Source organism: Geotrypetes seraphini, chromosome 2 (assembly GCF_902459505.1).
Source record: "Geotrypetes seraphini chromosome 2, aGeoSer1.1, whole genome shotgun sequence".
NCBI lineage: Eukaryota > Metazoa > Chordata > Amphibia > Gymnophiona > Dermophiidae > Geotrypetes > Geotrypetes seraphini.
The window spans coordinates 182,992,182-183,011,792 of record NC_047085.1 but is presented as its reverse complement, the minus strand read 5'-3'; the positions used below and the strand labels follow the sequence as shown (position 1 = coordinate 183,011,792).

General features: G+C 43.6%; 1 protein-coding gene across 1 annotated transcript in view; it reads left to right on the top strand.

The window, feature by feature from the left end:
* The window catches only part of SCGN (secretagogin, EF-hand calcium binding protein), an 88,306-nt gene that overhangs the window by 63,246 nt on the left and 5,449 nt on the right, over nucleotides 1-19,611 (top strand). The window contains exons 7-10 of the mRNA XM_033934374.1: nucleotides 8,748-8,803; nucleotides 11,375-11,420; nucleotides 13,896-13,955; nucleotides 17,716-17,784. Coding sequence (XP_033790265.1) covers nucleotides 8,748-8,803; nucleotides 11,375-11,420; nucleotides 13,896-13,955; nucleotides 17,716-17,784 — 231 coding nt within the window. The remainder of the gene's footprint in view (nucleotides 1-8,747; nucleotides 8,804-11,374; nucleotides 11,421-13,895; nucleotides 13,956-17,715; nucleotides 17,785-19,611) is intronic.

The window sequence follows — 19,611 nt, the reverse complement described above, 5'->3', positions numbered from 1 at the left end:
CCCATGCTGACTCTGTCTCATTAAATCATGTTTGTCTACATGTTTCACAATTTTATTTTTTATAATTGTTTCTACCATTTTGCACGGCACTGAAGTGGGGCTTACCGGTCTGTAATTTCCCAGATCTCTCCTGGAGCCGTTTTCAAAAATCGGCATAACATTAGTCACCCTCCAATCTTCAGGTACTACAGACAATTTTAGCAACAGGTTACAGATCACTAACAGCAGGTCAACAATTTCATGTTTGAGTTCTTTTAGTACCCTGGGATGTATACCATCTGGTCCTGGCAATTTATCACTTTTTAGCTTGTTGATTTGCTTAGTACATCTTTCAGATTCACTGAGATTTCTTTCAGTTCTTCCACATCATCAACCTTGATAACCATTTCAGGTTCAGGTAGATCTCTTACATCTTCTTCCGTAAAGACCAAAGCAAAGAATTCATTCAGTGTTTCCGCTATGGCCTTATCCTCCCTGAGCACCCCTTTTGCTCCTTGATCAGCTAACAGTCTCACAGATTCCCTCACAGGTTTTCTGCTTCTGATGTACCTAGAAAAATTGCTATGAGTTTTTGCTTCTTTTGAAAGTTTCTCTTCATATTCTTTCTTAGCTGTCTTTATCAATGCTTTGCATCTAACTTGCCAGTGCTTGTGTTTCTTTTTATTTTCTTCATTTGGATCCTTTTTCCATTCTTTAAAGGATGTTTTTTGGCTCTAATAACCTCTTTCACATGACCTTTTAACCATACCAGCTCTCATTTCCTCTTCTTTCCACCTTTGCTGATATGTGGAATACATCTGGTCTGGGCTTCTACGATGGTATTTTTAAATAACATCTATACCTGGTTTACAGTCCTAACCTTTGCAACTGATCCTTTTAGCTCCTTTTTAACCATTTTTCTCATTTTATCATAGTCGCCCTTTCGAAAATTAAACGCCTCTACAGTAGATTTCTTTTGCGACATTACTCCCGGTATCAGCTCAAATTTGATCACGTTATGATCACAGTTTCCCAGCAGACCCAACACAGTTAACTCCTGTACTATGTCTTGCATTCCACTAAGGACCAAATCTAAACTAGAACCCCCTCTTGTTAGTTCCCGGACCAGTTGCTCCAAGAAGCAGCCATTTATGACATCTAGGGATTTTACCTCCCTAGCACTCCCCGATGTAACATTTAACCAGTCAATGTTGGGGTAATTGAAATCACCCATTATTATAGTGTTGCCCATTTCTCCAGCTTTCCTAATCTCTGAAAACAGCCTGGATATTGTCCACTTCCACTACATACACTGCTGAAAGAGTCTGAAGGTGTAGCTCTGCCCACCTGCACAATAAGCGGGCCTCTGAATTCCACTGCACACTCTTGGTGCCTCCCTGGTGATTGACTTATGCCACCGCTGTAGCATTGTTTTAGAAGACTCGGGCTGCCTGACATCTAGCCCTGACATCCAGCCTCTTCTCCAGCTACTGTAATGACAAATGAATGGCTCGAAGTGCCAAACTGCTGATTGACCACTTCCTCTGGGAGGGTGACCAGTGCATCTGGACTGGACATCCACTGCAGTAATCTCCCCAGCCAAACAGGTTGGCATCCATGGTCACAATTATCCATGAAGATATTCTGAGAGGCATGCCTCATGGCAACGCTTGTGGACTGAACCACCAGAACATACTGGCACAGGATTCCAGAGTCCACAGCAGAGTCATCTACAGGGAGACTGATCGTGAAGACCACTGCTATAACAGCATGTTCTGGAGAGCTTGCATGTGAGCTTTCACCCGCTGGACCATGTCTACAGTATAGTGGCTGCCATCGATCCTAGCACTAGAAGATAGTGTCATGTGGATGGAGCTGGCATGGCCAACCTGTTCATTATCTGGGTACAAAAACTCTGTCTGCATGCCTCTGGAAGATAGAAATGGCCTTTTGCTGTATTGAAAAAGACTCCCAGGTATTCTAGAAACTGGAATAGGACCAGTTAGCTCTTTCATAAATTCACTATCCAGCCCAGGTTCTATAGAACTCGGACTACCTGAATCACTGCTTGTTCTCCATCTGAGAATGACAGAACCATGATCATGCAAGTACTTGCAAACTTGTCCTGCGGAGATACGCAGCTACCAATACCATCACCTTCGCAAGCATGTGGTGCGCTGTCACCAGATCAAAGAGGAGTGCTGGGAACTGGTAATGATTCTCCAGGACATGACTCTCAGGAACTTCCTGTGCTGTAGAAAGATGGAAATATGAAGGTAGGCCTCCTTCAAATCTAGGAAGCTAGAAATTCCCCCGGCACAACTGCTGCGATGACTGATCGCACTATTTCCATATGAAAGAATGGGACTTTCAGCACCGCATTGTTGTGTGTGAAATCCAGAATGTGTCTCTAATCCTCTAAGCCTTTCTTGGTCACTATAAAGTATTTGGAGTATTTGCATGATCCTGACTCCTTGGGTGGCATGGGTTCTATGGCCTGAATTTCCACCAGTCTTCGGACTGTGGCTGAGCTCCTGCTTGCCTTCTCCAGGCACCCTGTCTGAGAGTCCACAAACCAGACTGCTAAGGGATGAGAGAAATGGAGCTTGTAACTGCTCTAAATGAGCTCCAGCACCCAACAGTCTGACAAGACCTGTGCCCAGGCCTCCACATACTCCAAGAACCATCTCCCAATCTTCAGGGGAGCGGCTCTGGACCTGTCATCACTGTGCTTTCTTGGAGCTTGAAGTGGGATAAGAAGTGGAGGCTTGGCTCTACCTAGGTCTTGAAAATCTCTGTCTTGATCCCTGATAGGATTTCTGAGATGAGGTTCCTCCTGATTACTGCTGAAAGCATCTGGAGCCATGAAAATTAGACTGCACAGAGCCTCTTGAAGTTCACGGTCTTCTGTCAGGAAAGATTTCAGTCGGCGATCTGTGAACACTGACCATAAGATCATCTAGCCCCTTTCCAAACAACCATTATCCTTTGAAAAGAAGTCTTCTGAGCAATGCCTTGGAGATAGAATCTTCCACCAGAGCAGTTTTTGGTCCACAAAAGAATAAGCCATGATGTTGCTTATGATCCTGATAATGTCATAGAGAGCAAAAGCCACATAATCCACTCCTGATACTAAAAACTGGGGCAAAGGCTCACCCTGCTCTAGTATAAGCCCACGTAACTGGAATGACAGGCTTGTGCCACAAAAGAGGCAACTGCAGCCGCTCTGATTCCTAAGGTCAGCACTTCAAACTGTCTTTCATATATCACATCCATTCTGCAATCCTGTATGATAAATACCATGCCTCCTTCACTTGGCAGGGAAGTACATTCAGGATGGAGTCGGACCAGAGGAAAGCTACTAAAATGGTGTGTGGTCTTCGTCATAATGCGTATGGGGACAGACTTAAAGCTCTTAATCTATATACTTTGGAGGAAAGGCGGGAGAGGAGAGATATGATAAATACATTTAAATACCTATATGGCGTAAATGTGCATGAGTCGAGTCTCTTTCATTTGAAAGGAAGCTCTGGAATGAGAGGGCATAGGATGAAGTTAAGAGGTGATAGGCTCAGGCGTAATCTAAGGAAATACTTTTTTTACATAAATTGTAGTTGATGCATGAAACAGTCTCCCAAAAGAGGTGGTAGAGACAAAGACTGTGTCTGAATTCAAGAAAGTGTGGGATAGGCACGTGTGATCTCTTAGAGAGAGGAAGAGATCACGGTTACTGGATGGCCCATTTGGCCTTTATTTGCCATCATGTTTCTATGTATTTTGGACACTCCTCTTAACTTCCTCACTCTAAGTTGATAACTGCAACCAGAATATCCATATAATCACCCAATGCAGTAGCTCCTCTAGTATGTATTTCTCTCTATGGATGTTAATTTACCTACCCCCTAGTTGTTCCCCCTCCATCATATTCTGTTCCCCTAGTATGTTGATCACTTTTCCTCCTCCATGTCAAGACTACATATCTCCTCTGGTATATTTATGCTATATATGTTTACTTGTAACCCATTCTAAGCTTTCAGGGAGGATAAGAACATAAGAAGTTGCCTCCACTGGGTCAGACCAGAGGTCCATCGCGCCCAGTGGCCCGCTCCCGCGGCGGCCCATCAGGTCCGTGACCTGTGAAGTGGTTTCTGTCTAATCCTATAACCTACCTCTACTTCTTTCTGTACCCCTCAATCCCCTTATCTTTTAGGAACCTATCTAGACCTTCCTTGAACCCCTGTAGCGTGCTCTGGCCTATTACAGCCTCCGGGAGCGCGTTCCATGTGTCCACCACCCTCTGAGTGAAAAAGAACCTCCTAGCATTTGTTCTAAACCTGTCCTTTTTCAATTTCTCCGAGTGCCCCCTTGTGCTTGTGGCTCCCCACAGCCTGAAGAATTTGTCCCTATCTACCTTCTCTATACTCTTCATGATTTTGAAGGTTTCTATTATGTCTCCCCTAAGTCTCCGCTTTTCCAGAGAGAATAGCCCCAGCATTTCCAATCTGTCAGCATATGAGAAGTTTTCCAAACCCTTTATCAACTTTGTCGCTCTTCTCTGGACTCCCTCAAGTACCGCCATGTCCTTTATGAGGTACGGCGACCAGTACTGGACACAGTACTCCAGATGTGGGTGCACCATCGCCCGATATAGCGGCAAAATGACTTCCTTCGTTCTGGTCGTGATACCATTTTTGATGATACCCAACATTCTGTTCGCTTTCTTTGAGGCTGTCGCACACTGTGCTGATGCTTTCAATGTTGTGTCCACCATCACCCCCAGGTCTCTTTCAAGTTTGCTCACCCCCAGCAACGATCCCCCCTTTTTATAGTTGAACATCGGGTTCTTTTTTCCTACATGCATGACTTTGCATTTCTCAGTGTTAAAACTCATTTGCCATTTTCTTGCCCAGTCTTCTAATCTCGTTAAGTCCCTTTGCAGGTTTTCACAGTCTTCCTTGGTTCTAATCCTGCTGTAGAGTTTGGTGTCGTCCGCAAATTTAATGACCTCACAGTTCGTCCCTGTCTCCAAGTCGTTAATAAATATATTGAACAGGAGCGTCCCAGCACCGACCCCTGTGGGACTCCACTCGTGACCCATTGCTATTCTGAGTAATGGCCCTTTACTCCAACCCCAATAAATAAACTAGGGATAAAAGAGCCTGGGGACTCTTACCCTACCAGTTTTTGAGGCAAAATGAGGTGATTTTAAGGTTCTGGAGAACTTTGAAAAAAATCAGGAAAACAGCCCTAAATGGCTTATGAAAAAACTAATAAACACACAAAATAGGATTTTAGAAGTGGGGGACCCTATAGGAAGTAGCAGAAACCAGCACAAACAGGATTTGCAGAACTTCCCTCCTCCTCCGCCCCTCCCATTTTGTCCATAGGCTGTAACAGCCTTACTCACTGTGCACAGTGCTGTAGATGTGCTGCAGTCTGCCCCAGCTCTCTTTAAAAGTAGTTAGAAATGGAGAAGAATCACTGCCTCAATGGAACTGTCCTCTGATGCTGAAATCTTTTGGCTATCGGTTGGACTGTAGTCTGAGTAATTCTTGATCCCTGAACACCCACACATGCAAAAGTGGGGAGGTGAAACACAGCCAACACCATAAAGAGCCCCGCTGATACCCCTGAAGGCTCCTGCAACCCAGTAGTTGAGCAAAGCTTGTTGGGGTCCGGACCCTGAGCTCCACAACAGTTTCTGCGGGCTGGTCAACAGTTACCACAGAGGGAATGGCCTGTCAGCTGCAGAACAAATCTGCTGCTTCTCTATACAGGCAGAACTTTCCCCTTGACCTAGGGAGCTCTGGAGCATCAAAAACTATCAAAAGTTCAAAAAACACCAAAAATAATAAAACAAAATATATAGAGCAGGTCAGAAAGACTCCTTTCGGCCTCCATGCAGAAGGATATACTGAAGGGGGCAGCACAGCAGTAGAGGAGGAATCAAAAATCTGGAGTGGATTCCTTCTGCACGGCTCGCAAGCATCGAGAGAATACCCTATTGTCCAGAATGACACACCAATTGCACTAGAATGTAAAATAGTGATTAAAATTCCTGAGGAGTTGTGAATAAAGGCTAATGGAACCTTATCCTAACCATAGTTCTATTTAAACTTGGAAGCTAAAAGGGGCAGGAGGAAATTTCTGGATAAATAAAATAAAACATTACCTCTATGTACAGTAAATCCTTAATTTGACCATTCCTTGAATATTGTGTTCTGGTTAAAGGATCTCAAAAATTAAATAGCAGAATAGAAAGGGTTCAGAAAATGAAAACCAAAAATGATTTACAGAATGATATAGATCTCTAATTTTAAAAAAAGTCTAAACAGGTTAGAACTCTTCAACTTGGAGAAAGAGACAAGTGAAAAGGAATATAACAGGTTTATAAAATGATGAGTGGGGTGGAATAGATTAATAAGCAGGGCTGGATTAACCAATAGGCCAAGTAGGCACGTGCCTAGGGCCCGAAATGGTCAAGGGGGGGCCTAATGAAGGAGGGCTTCAACATTGTTTTTGCAAAACGGCGATGGCCCCCTCCAGCATCGATTGGCAATGCACCCCCCTTCAACAGAAAGTAACAAGCAAGCAACGTGGGTAAGAAAGGCAACAGGAACTGTAATTGTGCAAGCGATGCTACTTGCCCAAAGCTTCCCTCTGACGCAGCTTCCTGTTTCCGCCTGGGCGATTAGTGGGGTGGGGTGGGGAAGGGGCCCCAGTGTACTTGTATGCCTAGGGGCCCTCGATGAATTAATCCTGCCCTGTTAATAAGGAAGGTTTATGTTTATTTTTTTTCCATATCTTTATTCATTTTAAAAGCCAACATCAAGTGCAACATATTATCAAACCATGTACAAAATAAACAGCACTTAATATCATCAAATGATATAATAAACACATATCCCTTCCTCCCTACCTACCCACCCACCCACCCTTTCATACAGTACAAAGACAATCATGAGTAATACAAGTGATCAAGACAAGCAAAATTACAATCAAATAATAAATTAAAGGCATATCCCCCCCCCCCCCCCCCATTCACCCATCCTGGATGTGTATAATCAAAGGGCTAAAACTAATAATCAATCTTTACAAAATTTTGTCAGTGGGTCCCAAACCTCCTTGAATTTCTTATAATGTCCCAATTGTATTGCACTCATATGTTCAAATTTATAAGTTTGGCACAAGGATTCCCACCAAAAACTATAGTTTAACCTGTCCCAATTTTTCCAAATAAGCTGTATGGCAACTCCCGTCATGATGAGTAGTCTATTGCTGGACTCTTGGCCCTCAATAACGTACCAAACAGCACTATGTCATACGTCAATACCAATGCAACTTCCAGTATTCTATTTATTTGATCCCAAATGGATCGCCAAAATTTAAGTATCAAGGGACAAAAGAAGAGCAGATGATCCAGTGTCCCTATATCGAGATTCTGCCAAATCTTGCAACAATTGTTAGTGGATTACATGAAAACAACTGAAAAGAGCTCCATAATATAAAGAAGACCTATTCTCATCATTCATATCTAAGATATTTCAAGTCTATCTACACAATAAAATAATATTTAATAGTAGGTCAGTTGCCTGTGAACCTCTCAAATTAATGAATGCTTATTTGCCCTTTCAAATAATACTAGGAATAGGTATAAATTATACAGATATAGAAGAATGATTAATTGAATTATATCCAGAACATCAGTGTTTGAAATTAGCAGGTTTAAGTGGCATATGCACATTCATATCACGAATACTGCTTTGAAAATGATTGCCTAAATGTATTATCCATCCAGTGTCCTATAGAAGCAGTATTCGTGATATGAATATGGATATGCCAGTTGTCATTGTCATTTATGTGCGAGATCACTGAATGCACTTGGAGGTAGCAATGCAAACGCACTTCCTTACCACGTTGAGCAGAAAGGTGTTGCGTTATGAGCTGCACCAAGTCAAGTTGCCATCTCTGGATGCGCCAGTAACTTGTTTGCAGCACCGTGTCTCACCACATTGGAATCATTTGGATCAGAGCAATGGCATAGCCATGGGAGAGGGAGACCTCAGGGTCCTGGGCCCCCTAACCTTTGAGTCGGGCCCCTTCTGCTTTAATGGCTGGTGGGGATAGGGTTACCATATGGCTCCAGAAAAAGGAGGACGGATTGAGACATCTGGGTTTTACTTCCATTGCTTTCAATAGAAGTATAGCCCAGATGTCTCTATCTGTCCTCCTTACTTCCATTGCTTTCAGTAGAAGTAAAACCTGGATGTCGCAATCCGTCCTCCTTTTTCTGGAGCCAAGCCCTGGCAGCTGAAGATATCTCCTGTGCAAGTCCCTCCTGTGCTGAGCAGCACTTAGCAGACATGCATTGGCCATCAATTCCAGCTGTCTCATGCATGCTCAGTTCAGCAACTGAACTGAGCATGTGTGAGCATGTCAATGTAGACGGCTAAAGGGCACCTCCTTCTTGAGTGCTGTTCTGGCAGTATAGGCAGGAATTTGCACAGGAGACCTCTTCAGTTAGTGGGGTTTGGGCATACTATTACCTACCAGCAAAGGTGTGCTTTAATGTTGCAGCAGCGGGTGGTGGTGGTCTAAAAAAAGCCATGGTTTGTGGTTCTTTATTGAAGACTGTTCCTGGGTTATAGAAGCAGAAGGGAAAGGAATAACAGGCTGGTTACAATGCAAGTTAAAAGCCCAAAAGAGCCACTGTCACTTAGCTTTATCAATGTGAATAACACATTCCACTTTCATCTTATTGATTGCAGATGAAAATCTTTGACAAAAATAAAGATAGCCGATTGGATCTGAATGACTTGGCAAGGTATGATTATGAAATATATTTGTATGTTTAAAACAGGTGTTGTAACTTTATGCAGTGGTTGCGTGCTGGAACTTTTCACATTCAAAGATTGCCTAAGTCATAAGAGAAATGGGAAGCTAGTTTCAGTTTCACCCTCATTGGATAGTCACGCACATCATAAAAATGAAAATCCCAATTTGGTCCTACCATGGATCTATGCTCTCCAAATTTTTCCAATAGGAAAATACTTATATGTTGTTATTTTTGATCCAAGACACCCTCTGTACTGTTCTCTCATAATAATCACTTCAGTTATTTACTAAGAAAATAAAAAGGCCACATCAGAAAAGATATACAGTACAAATATTTTAAATTCTATATGCCAAACTTGGATTTACAGTTTCTACCAATGCCAGTTTCCCTTCAGGCTATAGAAGGTTTGAATAATTTCCTAAATTTAAAAAAAAAAGTCTATAGGTCATTATTGAGATGGCTTGGGGAAATCCACTGGGCTTGATGGACCTTCAGTCTGTCCCAATATGGCAATTATCTTCATAACTGATAGCTTTAAAAAGGAACAGCCAAGAACAAACTATGCACATTAGTTATCTTGATTTTGAAGTTTTCTATTACAATTTTTTTCTCCCAGTAATTTCTCTGAGTCCTTTTTCTTTGATCTCAGTTGATTCAGGGCTGAGTTACTGGTACAATATGCCTTTATTTGTAACTACCTAGAGTTTTCCCCTTGTTTTAATATACCTTTCCTTCTACTGATCCTAATCTAATCCCTGAAGTAGTGGTGCTGAAGCTGGGAACCATGCACAAGAGCTCTTTCTGGAACCCCATATCATGGACTCTAAATCAGGTGTCATCCTTCTTGATAATCGTAACTTATCTTTCAACCAGGGGCTATGAACCTTGAACTCATGATATCATCAGTCAGTCCAGAGGGTGGAAGACCTGATCGGGAATCGAACCAGGGACACTCAGCATGGCAGTGTACAGCATTGCAAGGCACAACAGAGCAGATCCCAGATGAAATATTTCAAACATTCTTTTTTATTAAAACCAAGAACCCTTTTGGACCCCTGTTAGGTTACACAACTTAGACAGTTCTAAATCTAATAGATGCTGGCACTGTCATTTAGACATTGGGACACTGGATCACCTGTTGTTCTATTGTCCTTTGATACTCAGTTTCTGGAAGTCAATATGGGGACAGATTAACCTCATACTAGAATCAACAATCCCTTTGACGTATGAGGCAATTATATGTGGAACATTGCTGCATATCAAGCCTCCCATGGATCGCTACAAAGGCAGGCTTTTCTTGATTATGACAGGGATCGCGATGCAAATGATAACCCGCAATTGGAAGAATTGCGATCGTCTCAACTTTCCGTTTTGGTGGGCCAGTTTATGTTTAGGTTACAAATACTAAAAGATGAATGCGGATATCTTAGGGAATAGCAAATTATTTAAATTGGTTTGGGGCCCGTTGATATCCTTTGTTAATTCACCATAGTTGTCTTTGTTTAATTTTTTGTTTATTTATATACATATCCAGGACAGGGTGGGTGGGTGGGGGGGATATATTTCTGGTTCATTTATTGATTAAATTGGTGGATGTGAGGGGAGGGATATTTATTTTCTGTATTGTTATTAATGAAATTTAAGTGTTTATTTTGTTTTAACATACAGTCAAACCTCGGTTTGCGAGTGTTTTGCAAGACGAGCAAAACATTCTCGCAAAACTTGTCTCGCAAAACCAAGTGTTGACTCGATTTGCAAGCACTCCCCCCCCCCCTGAGAATCGGCATCGCTCCCCCCCCCCCCCCCGGCTCACAAAGGACCCCCCCACTCAAACCGGCACCCCCCACCGAACAACTTGAAATTTAAACAACACCCCCCCCCCCCCCCCCCCCCGTCTGGCACCGGCACGCTGCCCACAGGACGTGCCGGTGCCGCTTGAAGAACTTCCTGCCTCTGCTGGGTCTTGAGCATGCATCTGCGCATGCTCAAGGCCTTCTAATTCTCCCTCTCGCTGAGATTCTCGCAACCATGAATGGGCCAAATGTGGACCACGTCAGGTTCTTGGTTTTAACAAAGAAAGATTCTTTGAACTATTTCATCTGGGATCTGCCCTTTTGCTGCTTCAGACAATTTCAGACCAGAATCGTTTCAAGTTTATTATATCTTGATATACCGCTTTTCATTTCCAAAGCGGTTTACAACATCACATATCTTTCTAAATTAAAAACATCAAAATTGTAGGAATTACAAACGCAAATACATAGATAGACAAATCTCATGAACAACTACAACACACACAAAAGGGAAAAAGGTAGGATTACATTGCTAAAATAAAAAGGTGATAGGGAAGGAAAGGACAAAAGGTCTAGGTCTCATATGCTTCTTTATAGAGAAAGGTTTTGAGCATTGATTTGAACTTGGAAAGATTGGATTCACACCTAAGAGTCTCTCCTGTGTGTGTTGCAGTGTGCAGCATTGCTGCTGTGCCACTGGGCTGCTTGCTGAATTAATAATAATGCACAGTAAATGACAGTTTTGCTTTTTGTGTCTCCACTGAAGGATTCTGGCACTCCAGGAAAATTTCCTTCTTCAATTTAAAATGGATGTAAGTAGAGTTTTTTAAATTATCTCATTTTATGCAGTGCCTGCTTATCCTGATACTCGGGACTTGTCATTGTTGCCAAATAGTATGGATGCGGTTCTGTAACAGGACACCTCCCTATAGGCGAACCAAGGCTATGCTGTAAACCCAGTATCAGGGTGCCTAATATTGAGTTACCTACTGTTACAGTAGGCATAGGCCTAGAATATTTGGGGACACCTAAATGTGGCAGAGGAAGTTAATGTGGGTGGGGTCAGGATAGGGCCGAGGCAGGGTCTGAGACAACATTAGAAAGAAAGATCATCAAAATAATTGCAGGGTGAAATTGGGTGGGATCTCTCAGAGAGAGAAAGAGATAATGGTTACAGTGGATGGGCAGACTAGATGGGCCATTTGGCCTTTATCTGCTGTCATGTTTCTAATATCTAAATTTAATATAAGGTATCAATGGATCGATTTTTCACTCCGTCAAAAATTACAAGGACTAGGGGACACTCAATGAAATTACAGGGAAATACTTTTAAAACCAATAGGAGGAAATATTTTTTCACTCATAGAATAGATAAGCTCTGGAACGTATTGCCAGAGGTTGTGGTAAGAGCAGATAGCGTACTCGGTGTTAAGAAAGGTTTGGACAATTTCCTGAAGGAAAAGTATATAGTCTGTTATTGAGAAATACATGGGGAAAGCCACTGCTCGCCCTGGATCGGTAGCATGGAATATTGCTACTCCTTGGGTTTTGGCCAGGTACTAGGGACCTCGATTGGCCACCGTGAGAATGGGCTACTGAGCTTGATGGACCATTGGTCTGACCCAGTAAGGCTATTCTTATGAGGTGGTATTGGGCTTTTACTCTCATCAGCTTGTAGATATCAACCGCTTCTTCCACCTCAATCTCACTGCTCTTCCTCCTTTGAAGTCCACTCCATCTGCCTATTCACTCCTCTATCTCTCCGAGTAGCAGTCATCTCGACTCTCTGATAAGTCTTTCTCTTCTTTCCTCACTGACTTTGACTCCTGGCTGTCCTTCTTTTCAAGCCTTCATCTCCTTCCCTCATCCTTGGTGATTTCAACATCCTTGCCGATGACCTCTCTGACTCCTACACTTCCAGTTTTCTTACTCTATCATCCTCATACAATCTCTAGCTGTGCACCACCACCCCTAAGCACCAAAAATGCCACTGCCTTGACTTTGTCTTCTCCTCCAATTGCTCTACCACCAAATTCTGCACCTTATCTCTTCCCCTCTCTGACCATCACCTGTTAACATTCACAACCCATCACCCTCCCCAGACCCGGCCAATTACTACCTATACATTTAGGAACCTTCAGACTATTGACCCTAGCACCCTTTTGACCACTTTCTCATCCCTCCCTTCAACTAATATGTCATACAAGTCTGTCAATGAAGCTGTCTTCTCCTACAACACCATTCTCTCCTCTGCTCTAGATACCCTGCTCCCAGTTCATGTCCTGTAAGGCGTGCCAAACCGCAACCCTGGCTGACCTCCAACATCCACTACCTGCACTCCTGTGCTCAATCTGCTGTATGTCTTTGGCTTAAATTCCACACACATGCTGACTTTATAAACTTCAAATTCCTGCTGACATCCTTCCAATCTGTCCTCTCACTTAACAAATATTATGCCCATTTAACTAACTCTCTGACCTTAACTAGCTCTAACTCTTACCATCTCTTTGCCACACTCAACTCTCTACTCAAAGTGCCCTCACCTCCAAACCCCTCTTCACTTCCTTCCCCCCCCCCCACCCCAACACCCCAGACAATGGTGGTGTTCTTCTACGACAAGGTTCACAAGATTCACTTTGTTCTCAACCAGGTCTCCTCCCTCCCTACTTCCAGCTGTCAATTCTGCCAACCTCCATCCCCTTCCACCTTTCACGGGAGCCAGACAGGAAGCTGCTCAGCGCCGAGCAGCAGTGTCAAAGTGCGCTCCTGCTCGGTGCTGCTCTTCGGCTGAAGAAGCCCAATTTTGCGGCAGCCACTACCAACCAGCTCCTGCACCTCTGGACCACCAGGGATCGGCAGAAGAGGTTTGAGGATAGGGCAGGGAGGAGGGACAGGGTGCAGAGCCTGGGCGGGAGGGGGCTGGGTACAGAGCCTTGACAGGGGGGGAGGGAGAGCAGGACGAAAGGGGGCTGGGTACAGTGCCTGACAGGGGAGGGAGGAAAGGGGGCTGGGTGCAATGCCTGGCAGGGAGGGGGCTGGGTGCAGAACCTGACAGGGCAGGGGACTTGACTATTAAGCTGCATGATTTATATTCAAGTCAACCATTTTTCCTCCTTTTGGGGGGGAATGGGGGTCTCGACTTATATTCAGATTCACTTATATTCGAGTATATATATAGTATATTTTCCATTGTATCTACATTTTCTTTGAAAATTTAAATTTATAAATATATATATTTTTTAATGCTAACAATATTTCCCTGGACGTTTCTTCTTGTCTACATGCAGGCTAGTAGTACAGAGGAAAGAAAGCGAGACTTTGAGACAATTTTTGCACACTATGATGTTGTAAGTATTACCTATTTGCTTACTTGTTTTCACTTGCATCCTTCTAAGTAGCAGATAGACTTTCTGTGGCATATGTGCATTTTAAACACCTACAATTAAATATGCTTTGCTAGGTCAATGCATTAAGGTGTGTTCTTGCAGAACTAAAACAACCTGAAAAAAGGAGGTAAGTGTCAGTTGCAGAATGGGATTGTCTAGTGCAGTGTCTTGCAAACTTTCTGGCCGGCAGCACACTAAATCCAGTGCCCCAGACAGAAGGCACCTGGAAATGTGCGGACGTCAATGTGATGACATCACGCGCATGTGTGACATCATCACGTTGATGTCCGCGCATGTGCAGAGGCCCATCTGGCTGCAACCTGCTTCGGTGGAGAGATCCGGGAGATGCGGGGAGAGTAAGAGAAACGCCAGCTAGGAGGAGAGTCATCTGCGCCGGCTGACTTCTTACAGGACGTGCCATGCGCCGCGAGAGGCACAACCTGTAGGCAGTCAGCCAGCGTGGACGACTCTCTTCCTCACCTGTGTGTTGCAGCACACCTGAAATTTCAGGAGACATACTGGTGTGTTACGGCACACAGTTTGTGATACACTGGTCTAGTGGTAAGAGTAATGGGTTAGATTCTAGGAAAAATGGATGGGATTTGTTATACTTCCTTTCTGTGGCTAAATTCAAAGTTGTTTACATATTATAAACAGGTACTTATTTTGTAACTGGGGTAACGGAGGGTTAAGTAACTTGCCCAGAGTCACAAGGAACTGCAATGAGAATCGAATCTGGTTCCCAGGGTTCTCAGGCCACTGTCGTGCTATCTGACTTCTATTGGTTTTGGCCTCCTTTTTGGGTCCTTGAGCAAGGTCACTATGGGTCTTATGTACCAAATATTTTTCTCATAGGGATAAAATGGGAGGAAACCTTCAGATCACTAGCAGTGAGAATTTATTTTAAACACCAGGCATGGATAGATGGCAGCACTGAATACATGTAGAAAGCACATGTATTGTAGCTCTATGCAACCACTATGAGGGTAATTTTACAAGGTGCCATTGGTAGGTGCCTCCAGAGGGGCACCATGTAAGTACAATCACGTTCATCTGCTGCAGAGCTGGTGAAAGTGAAGGTGTGTACTTTGTGCACGCACACATGCAGATTAAGGTATTTCGTAATCTATGCATGTACTTGTGAACTCTACCCATGATCTGCCCACTGGCACAGTACGTACTATCATGTCATGGCCTGTATCCTTCTGTTGGTATTTTATGAGGTCCTTTACAAGTGTTCTTGCTATTTGCCGGGGTTAGGTTCCTAGAAAACCCCGTGAATACTGAAAATGTAAATACAGAACTATTGATCCTATGGGGAAAGGGGGGTTGGGTTCCTGTACAACCCTGTTTACTACACACTTTGATTACCTTACATCAGGGGTGTCAGAGTCCCTCCTCGAGGGCTATAATCCAGTCGGGTTTTGAGGATTTCCCCAATGAGTATGCATGAGGTCTATTAGCATACAATGAAAGCAGTCCCTCAAGGAGGGACTTTGACACCCCTGCCTTACATCATAAATTCAGCATTTTGTGCACCCTTCTTGTAAAGAACAGCTTGCTTATGATATTCCAAGTATTAAAATACCCCCATATATTTCCAGAATACTGCAAATATTATTCTATTCAATATGTTGTTTTCCTGTACATTGTTTTGATTTTTTCTTTATACATAATTCCCTGGAGTGCATAAAGTGTGCATAAAGCAATCAGTAACAAGTATTTTTTAAAGAGTGGTGCTCATACTTGGGGATCAGTATTCTTTTTAAGATGCACCAAACATCCAGTATCTGGATGTTTAGTGCAACCCTGTCCTTGAGGACCACCAGCCAGTCAGGATAACCCTAATGAATATGTATGAGGCAGATTTGCATGTCTGTCACCTCCATTATATACAAATCTCTCTCATCCATATTCTAGAGCTATCCCGAAAACCAGACCAGCTGGTGGTCCTCCAGAACAGGGTTGGGAACCACCGCTATAAACTACTTGCAAAGAAGTAGGAAAAGCACGGAGAGTATGACATCCTTTCCAACTTCCCTGCAAGTGTGTAGGCTTAAAATGTTTATTTGCAATGCCCTAGCCCAGGGTAGGCAATTCCGGTCCTCGAGAGCCGGAGCCAGGTCAGGTTTTCAGGATGTCCACAATAAATATGCATGAGATAGATTTGCATCTCAAGGAGGCAGTGCCTGCAAACCATCTCATACATATTCATTGTGGATATCCTGAAAACCTGACCTGGCTCCTGCTCTCGAGGACCGGAATTGCCTACCCCTGTCCTAGACTCATAAAATTGCATAAAATCATAAAAACTGCCGGGACGGGGAGGGGATGGGAATGAAAAATGCACTTCACTGTGGGGATAGTGAGGGGACAGGGATGGATTTTTGTCCCCATTTCACTCCCTACTAAGGATCAATGTAAGAAACAAGAGTGCAAGAGTTGGCCTAGTAGTTGGAGCAGCTGCCTCAGCACCCTGAGGTGAGCTCAATTCCCCCTGCAGCTCCTTGTGACTCTGGACAAATCACTTAACACTTCAATGCCCCATGTAAACTGCTTTGATTGTTTAAACCACACACAAAAAAGCATAGTATCAATTAGAGCAGTGGTTCCCAACCCTGTCCTGGAGGACCACCAGGCCAATCGAGTTTTCAAGCTAGCCCTAATGAATATGCATGGAGCAGATTTGCATGCCTGCCACGTCCATTATATGCAAATCTCTCTCATGCATATTCATTAGGGCTAGCCTGAAAACCCGATTGGCCTGGTGGTCCTCCAGGACAAGGTTGGGAACCACTGAATTAGAGTTCTCTCACATCTACCCACTTTTCGTAAAGTACAGAAGAGATATTTATTTCAGAAATTTACTAATGATCCTTCTTTTTCAAATAATCAATCATGAAAGATGAAATTCTCATCTAAAAGATATATTTTCTGTTCTAATCTGCTGTATAATTTTATTAATATTGTTAACCGAATCGAGCCCTCCTGTTGGAATGAATTGATATAAAAAATCAAAGATTCAACTTGATTAGATCAAGTCCCATCCCCTTTCCCCTAACTTTGGCCAGTGTGTAATATAGTGGGAGTATGTGGTGCAGTTGTTAGAGCTACAGCCTCAGCACCCTGAGGTTGTGGGTTCAAATCCCACACTGCTCCTTGTGACCCTGGGCAAGTCACTTAATCCCCATTGCCCCAGGTACATTAGATAGAGTGGGAGCCCACCGGGACAGTTAGGGAAAACTGCTTAAGTACCTGAATAATTTGTAATCCGCATAGAATTGTAAGATATGCGGAATATAAATTAGTAGAAAAAAAGAAAGTTGGGGCCACTTTGGATTCTAATGAGCTGAAGAAGAGCCACTAAATATTTTTCCTTGGGGGAAGGGGCCGTAACACTGCTGAGCTGACATCTAATCCCTAGAGCCCACCTTCCGACTTCAATTGGGGAGAATCTTCCAGGTAGTGACCATTTCCAAATGCATTCTCTTGTCTATTGAGAAATGCCTTGTCCTTCAAACATGTGCTCCTGCTTCCCATCTGCTTTTCCCTTTGTGTACTGAACCTGGGTAGAGAGGAAGAGCAGTAGAAGAAAAAACAACCAGAAAGGCAACGAGGGCCGCCAAAGACATCTCCGAGGGCCACCACGGCATTGAAGAACACTGGTGTAATAAGTAGTCTCATTTACTTAGCTTTTGAGCTGCTTTTGTTTTTCTGTCAGAGTAAAACAGGAGCTCTTGAAGGTCCCGAAGTGGATGGATTTGTTAAAGATATGATGGAGCTTGTCAAGGTGAGCTTGAAATGGTTTCTTTATTTATTTCAACATTTTTCTATTATCTGAAGCAAAAGCCCAAAGGCAGCATACATATCAAAATGGAAAAATGTCATTAAAAAGAAGTCACACACTGTAATTCTAAATAACAATTTAAAATGACTAAAACATTGAGGGGGGTCATTTGATAACATGCAAAGGGCAAGTGCATAAAGTGAATGCTAACATTTATGCATCCATTGCAATTTACAAGAGACTATCTCTACTTCAGGAAGCAGGTGAAAGCTTGGCTCTTCACCGAGGCCTTTAATGGAAGAACGAACTAACTTGCTAGTCACCAACACATACAAGAAGTGACACCAGCAGAACATGCTTATCCACTCCTTCTCTAGCTAAGAATATGCAAGCACCTGCCTAACCTCATGTGCAACTGTCTTTACATTAGTCCCCTTATGGTCTTACCCCCAGCTTCTATATATGACGCCTAAAAAATCGGTTCACCAGCGCGCTGACAATGGAGGGCAGACAATTCAGTGCAAGACACCAGCGCGCCATGGGAAAACTTAGTTTTAAAGAGCTCCGAAGCAGGGTGTGAGTGGGGAATCCCCCCCCACACATACTTTACTGCATAGTGTTCGAAGGGAGGGGGGTTTGGGGGGTTGGAACCCTCCATTATAGAGAACACGGAACTTTTTCCAATTTTTTTGGGGAAAAGTTCTGTTTTTTCTATAATGTGGGGGGTTGCACCCCCACACCCCCCCAACAGCAGCTCTTTAAAACTAAATTTTCCTGCGGTGCGCTTGTGTCTTGCCCCGAATTGTCGGCGTGCTGGTGTTTGGCGCGTGATTGTCCCGTCACCAAAAAATCAGTGCTGAACAGAACAGCCAGTGGCGCCCATCCCCTCCCCTCTTCTCCACCCTCTGCTCCTTTCCAACTCCCCCTGCCATGCGTCCCTTCCCCTGTACATCTTTAATTTTTCTCAGTGCAAGCAGCATCACAAACTTGCTGCCTGCGTCAGTGGTGGCTCTCCTTCTGACATCACTTCCTAGGCGCAGAACCCGGAAGTGACGTTAGAGAGAGAGCTGCCACTGGTGTGAGCAGCAGGTTGGAGTTGCTGCACACACCGGCAAAAAGCTAGCGGTATGGGGGGGGTGAAGGTTCACGCAGGGGGGATTGGAGAGGAGGACGGGTGCTGGTGCCCCCCTCCAAGATGGCGCCTGGGGCAGACAACCCCCCACCCCCCTTACTATGTCACTAAGAATAGCTCTTAGTGCGATTCTGTATAAGGCTTTACGCAGCATAACATTTAGGCACACCCATTTAGGCCAAGGAAAACCAGGCCTAAATACCTGCGCCTGCGTTGTGCGTGGATTGGGCATATTCTGTACAGTGGGCCACAATCTGGCCATGCTGTTCCCCTGGCCACGCCCCCTTTTGAGATTTGGAAAAAGTAAATTTGACCATGTGTCTCCTTTGCTTTTAAACCTTCATTGGCTTCCGGTCTATCTCAGGATTCACTTTAAATGTGCATGTATTACTTTTAAAATTTTATATGGTATCTTCATCCCTCTTGTCCCTTTATTATGGAATGCTTATAGATTCTCCTATGCAAGAGGCATCCAACAATTCAAACTCTCCCTTCCTTCAGTGAAAGGAATCAAAGGAGTCAAGAATTTCAGTCAATCTTTGGTTTTCAAATTTTCTCAACTATGGAACGAACTTTCTCTTATTTTAAGGGGTCCTGGTCCTTTTCAACTTTTTCGTAAATCTTTAAAAACTATTTTATTTGCCAAACACTTTGGAAACTAGTCATATTAATATTTTCTGATTGTTACTTTTTTAAGT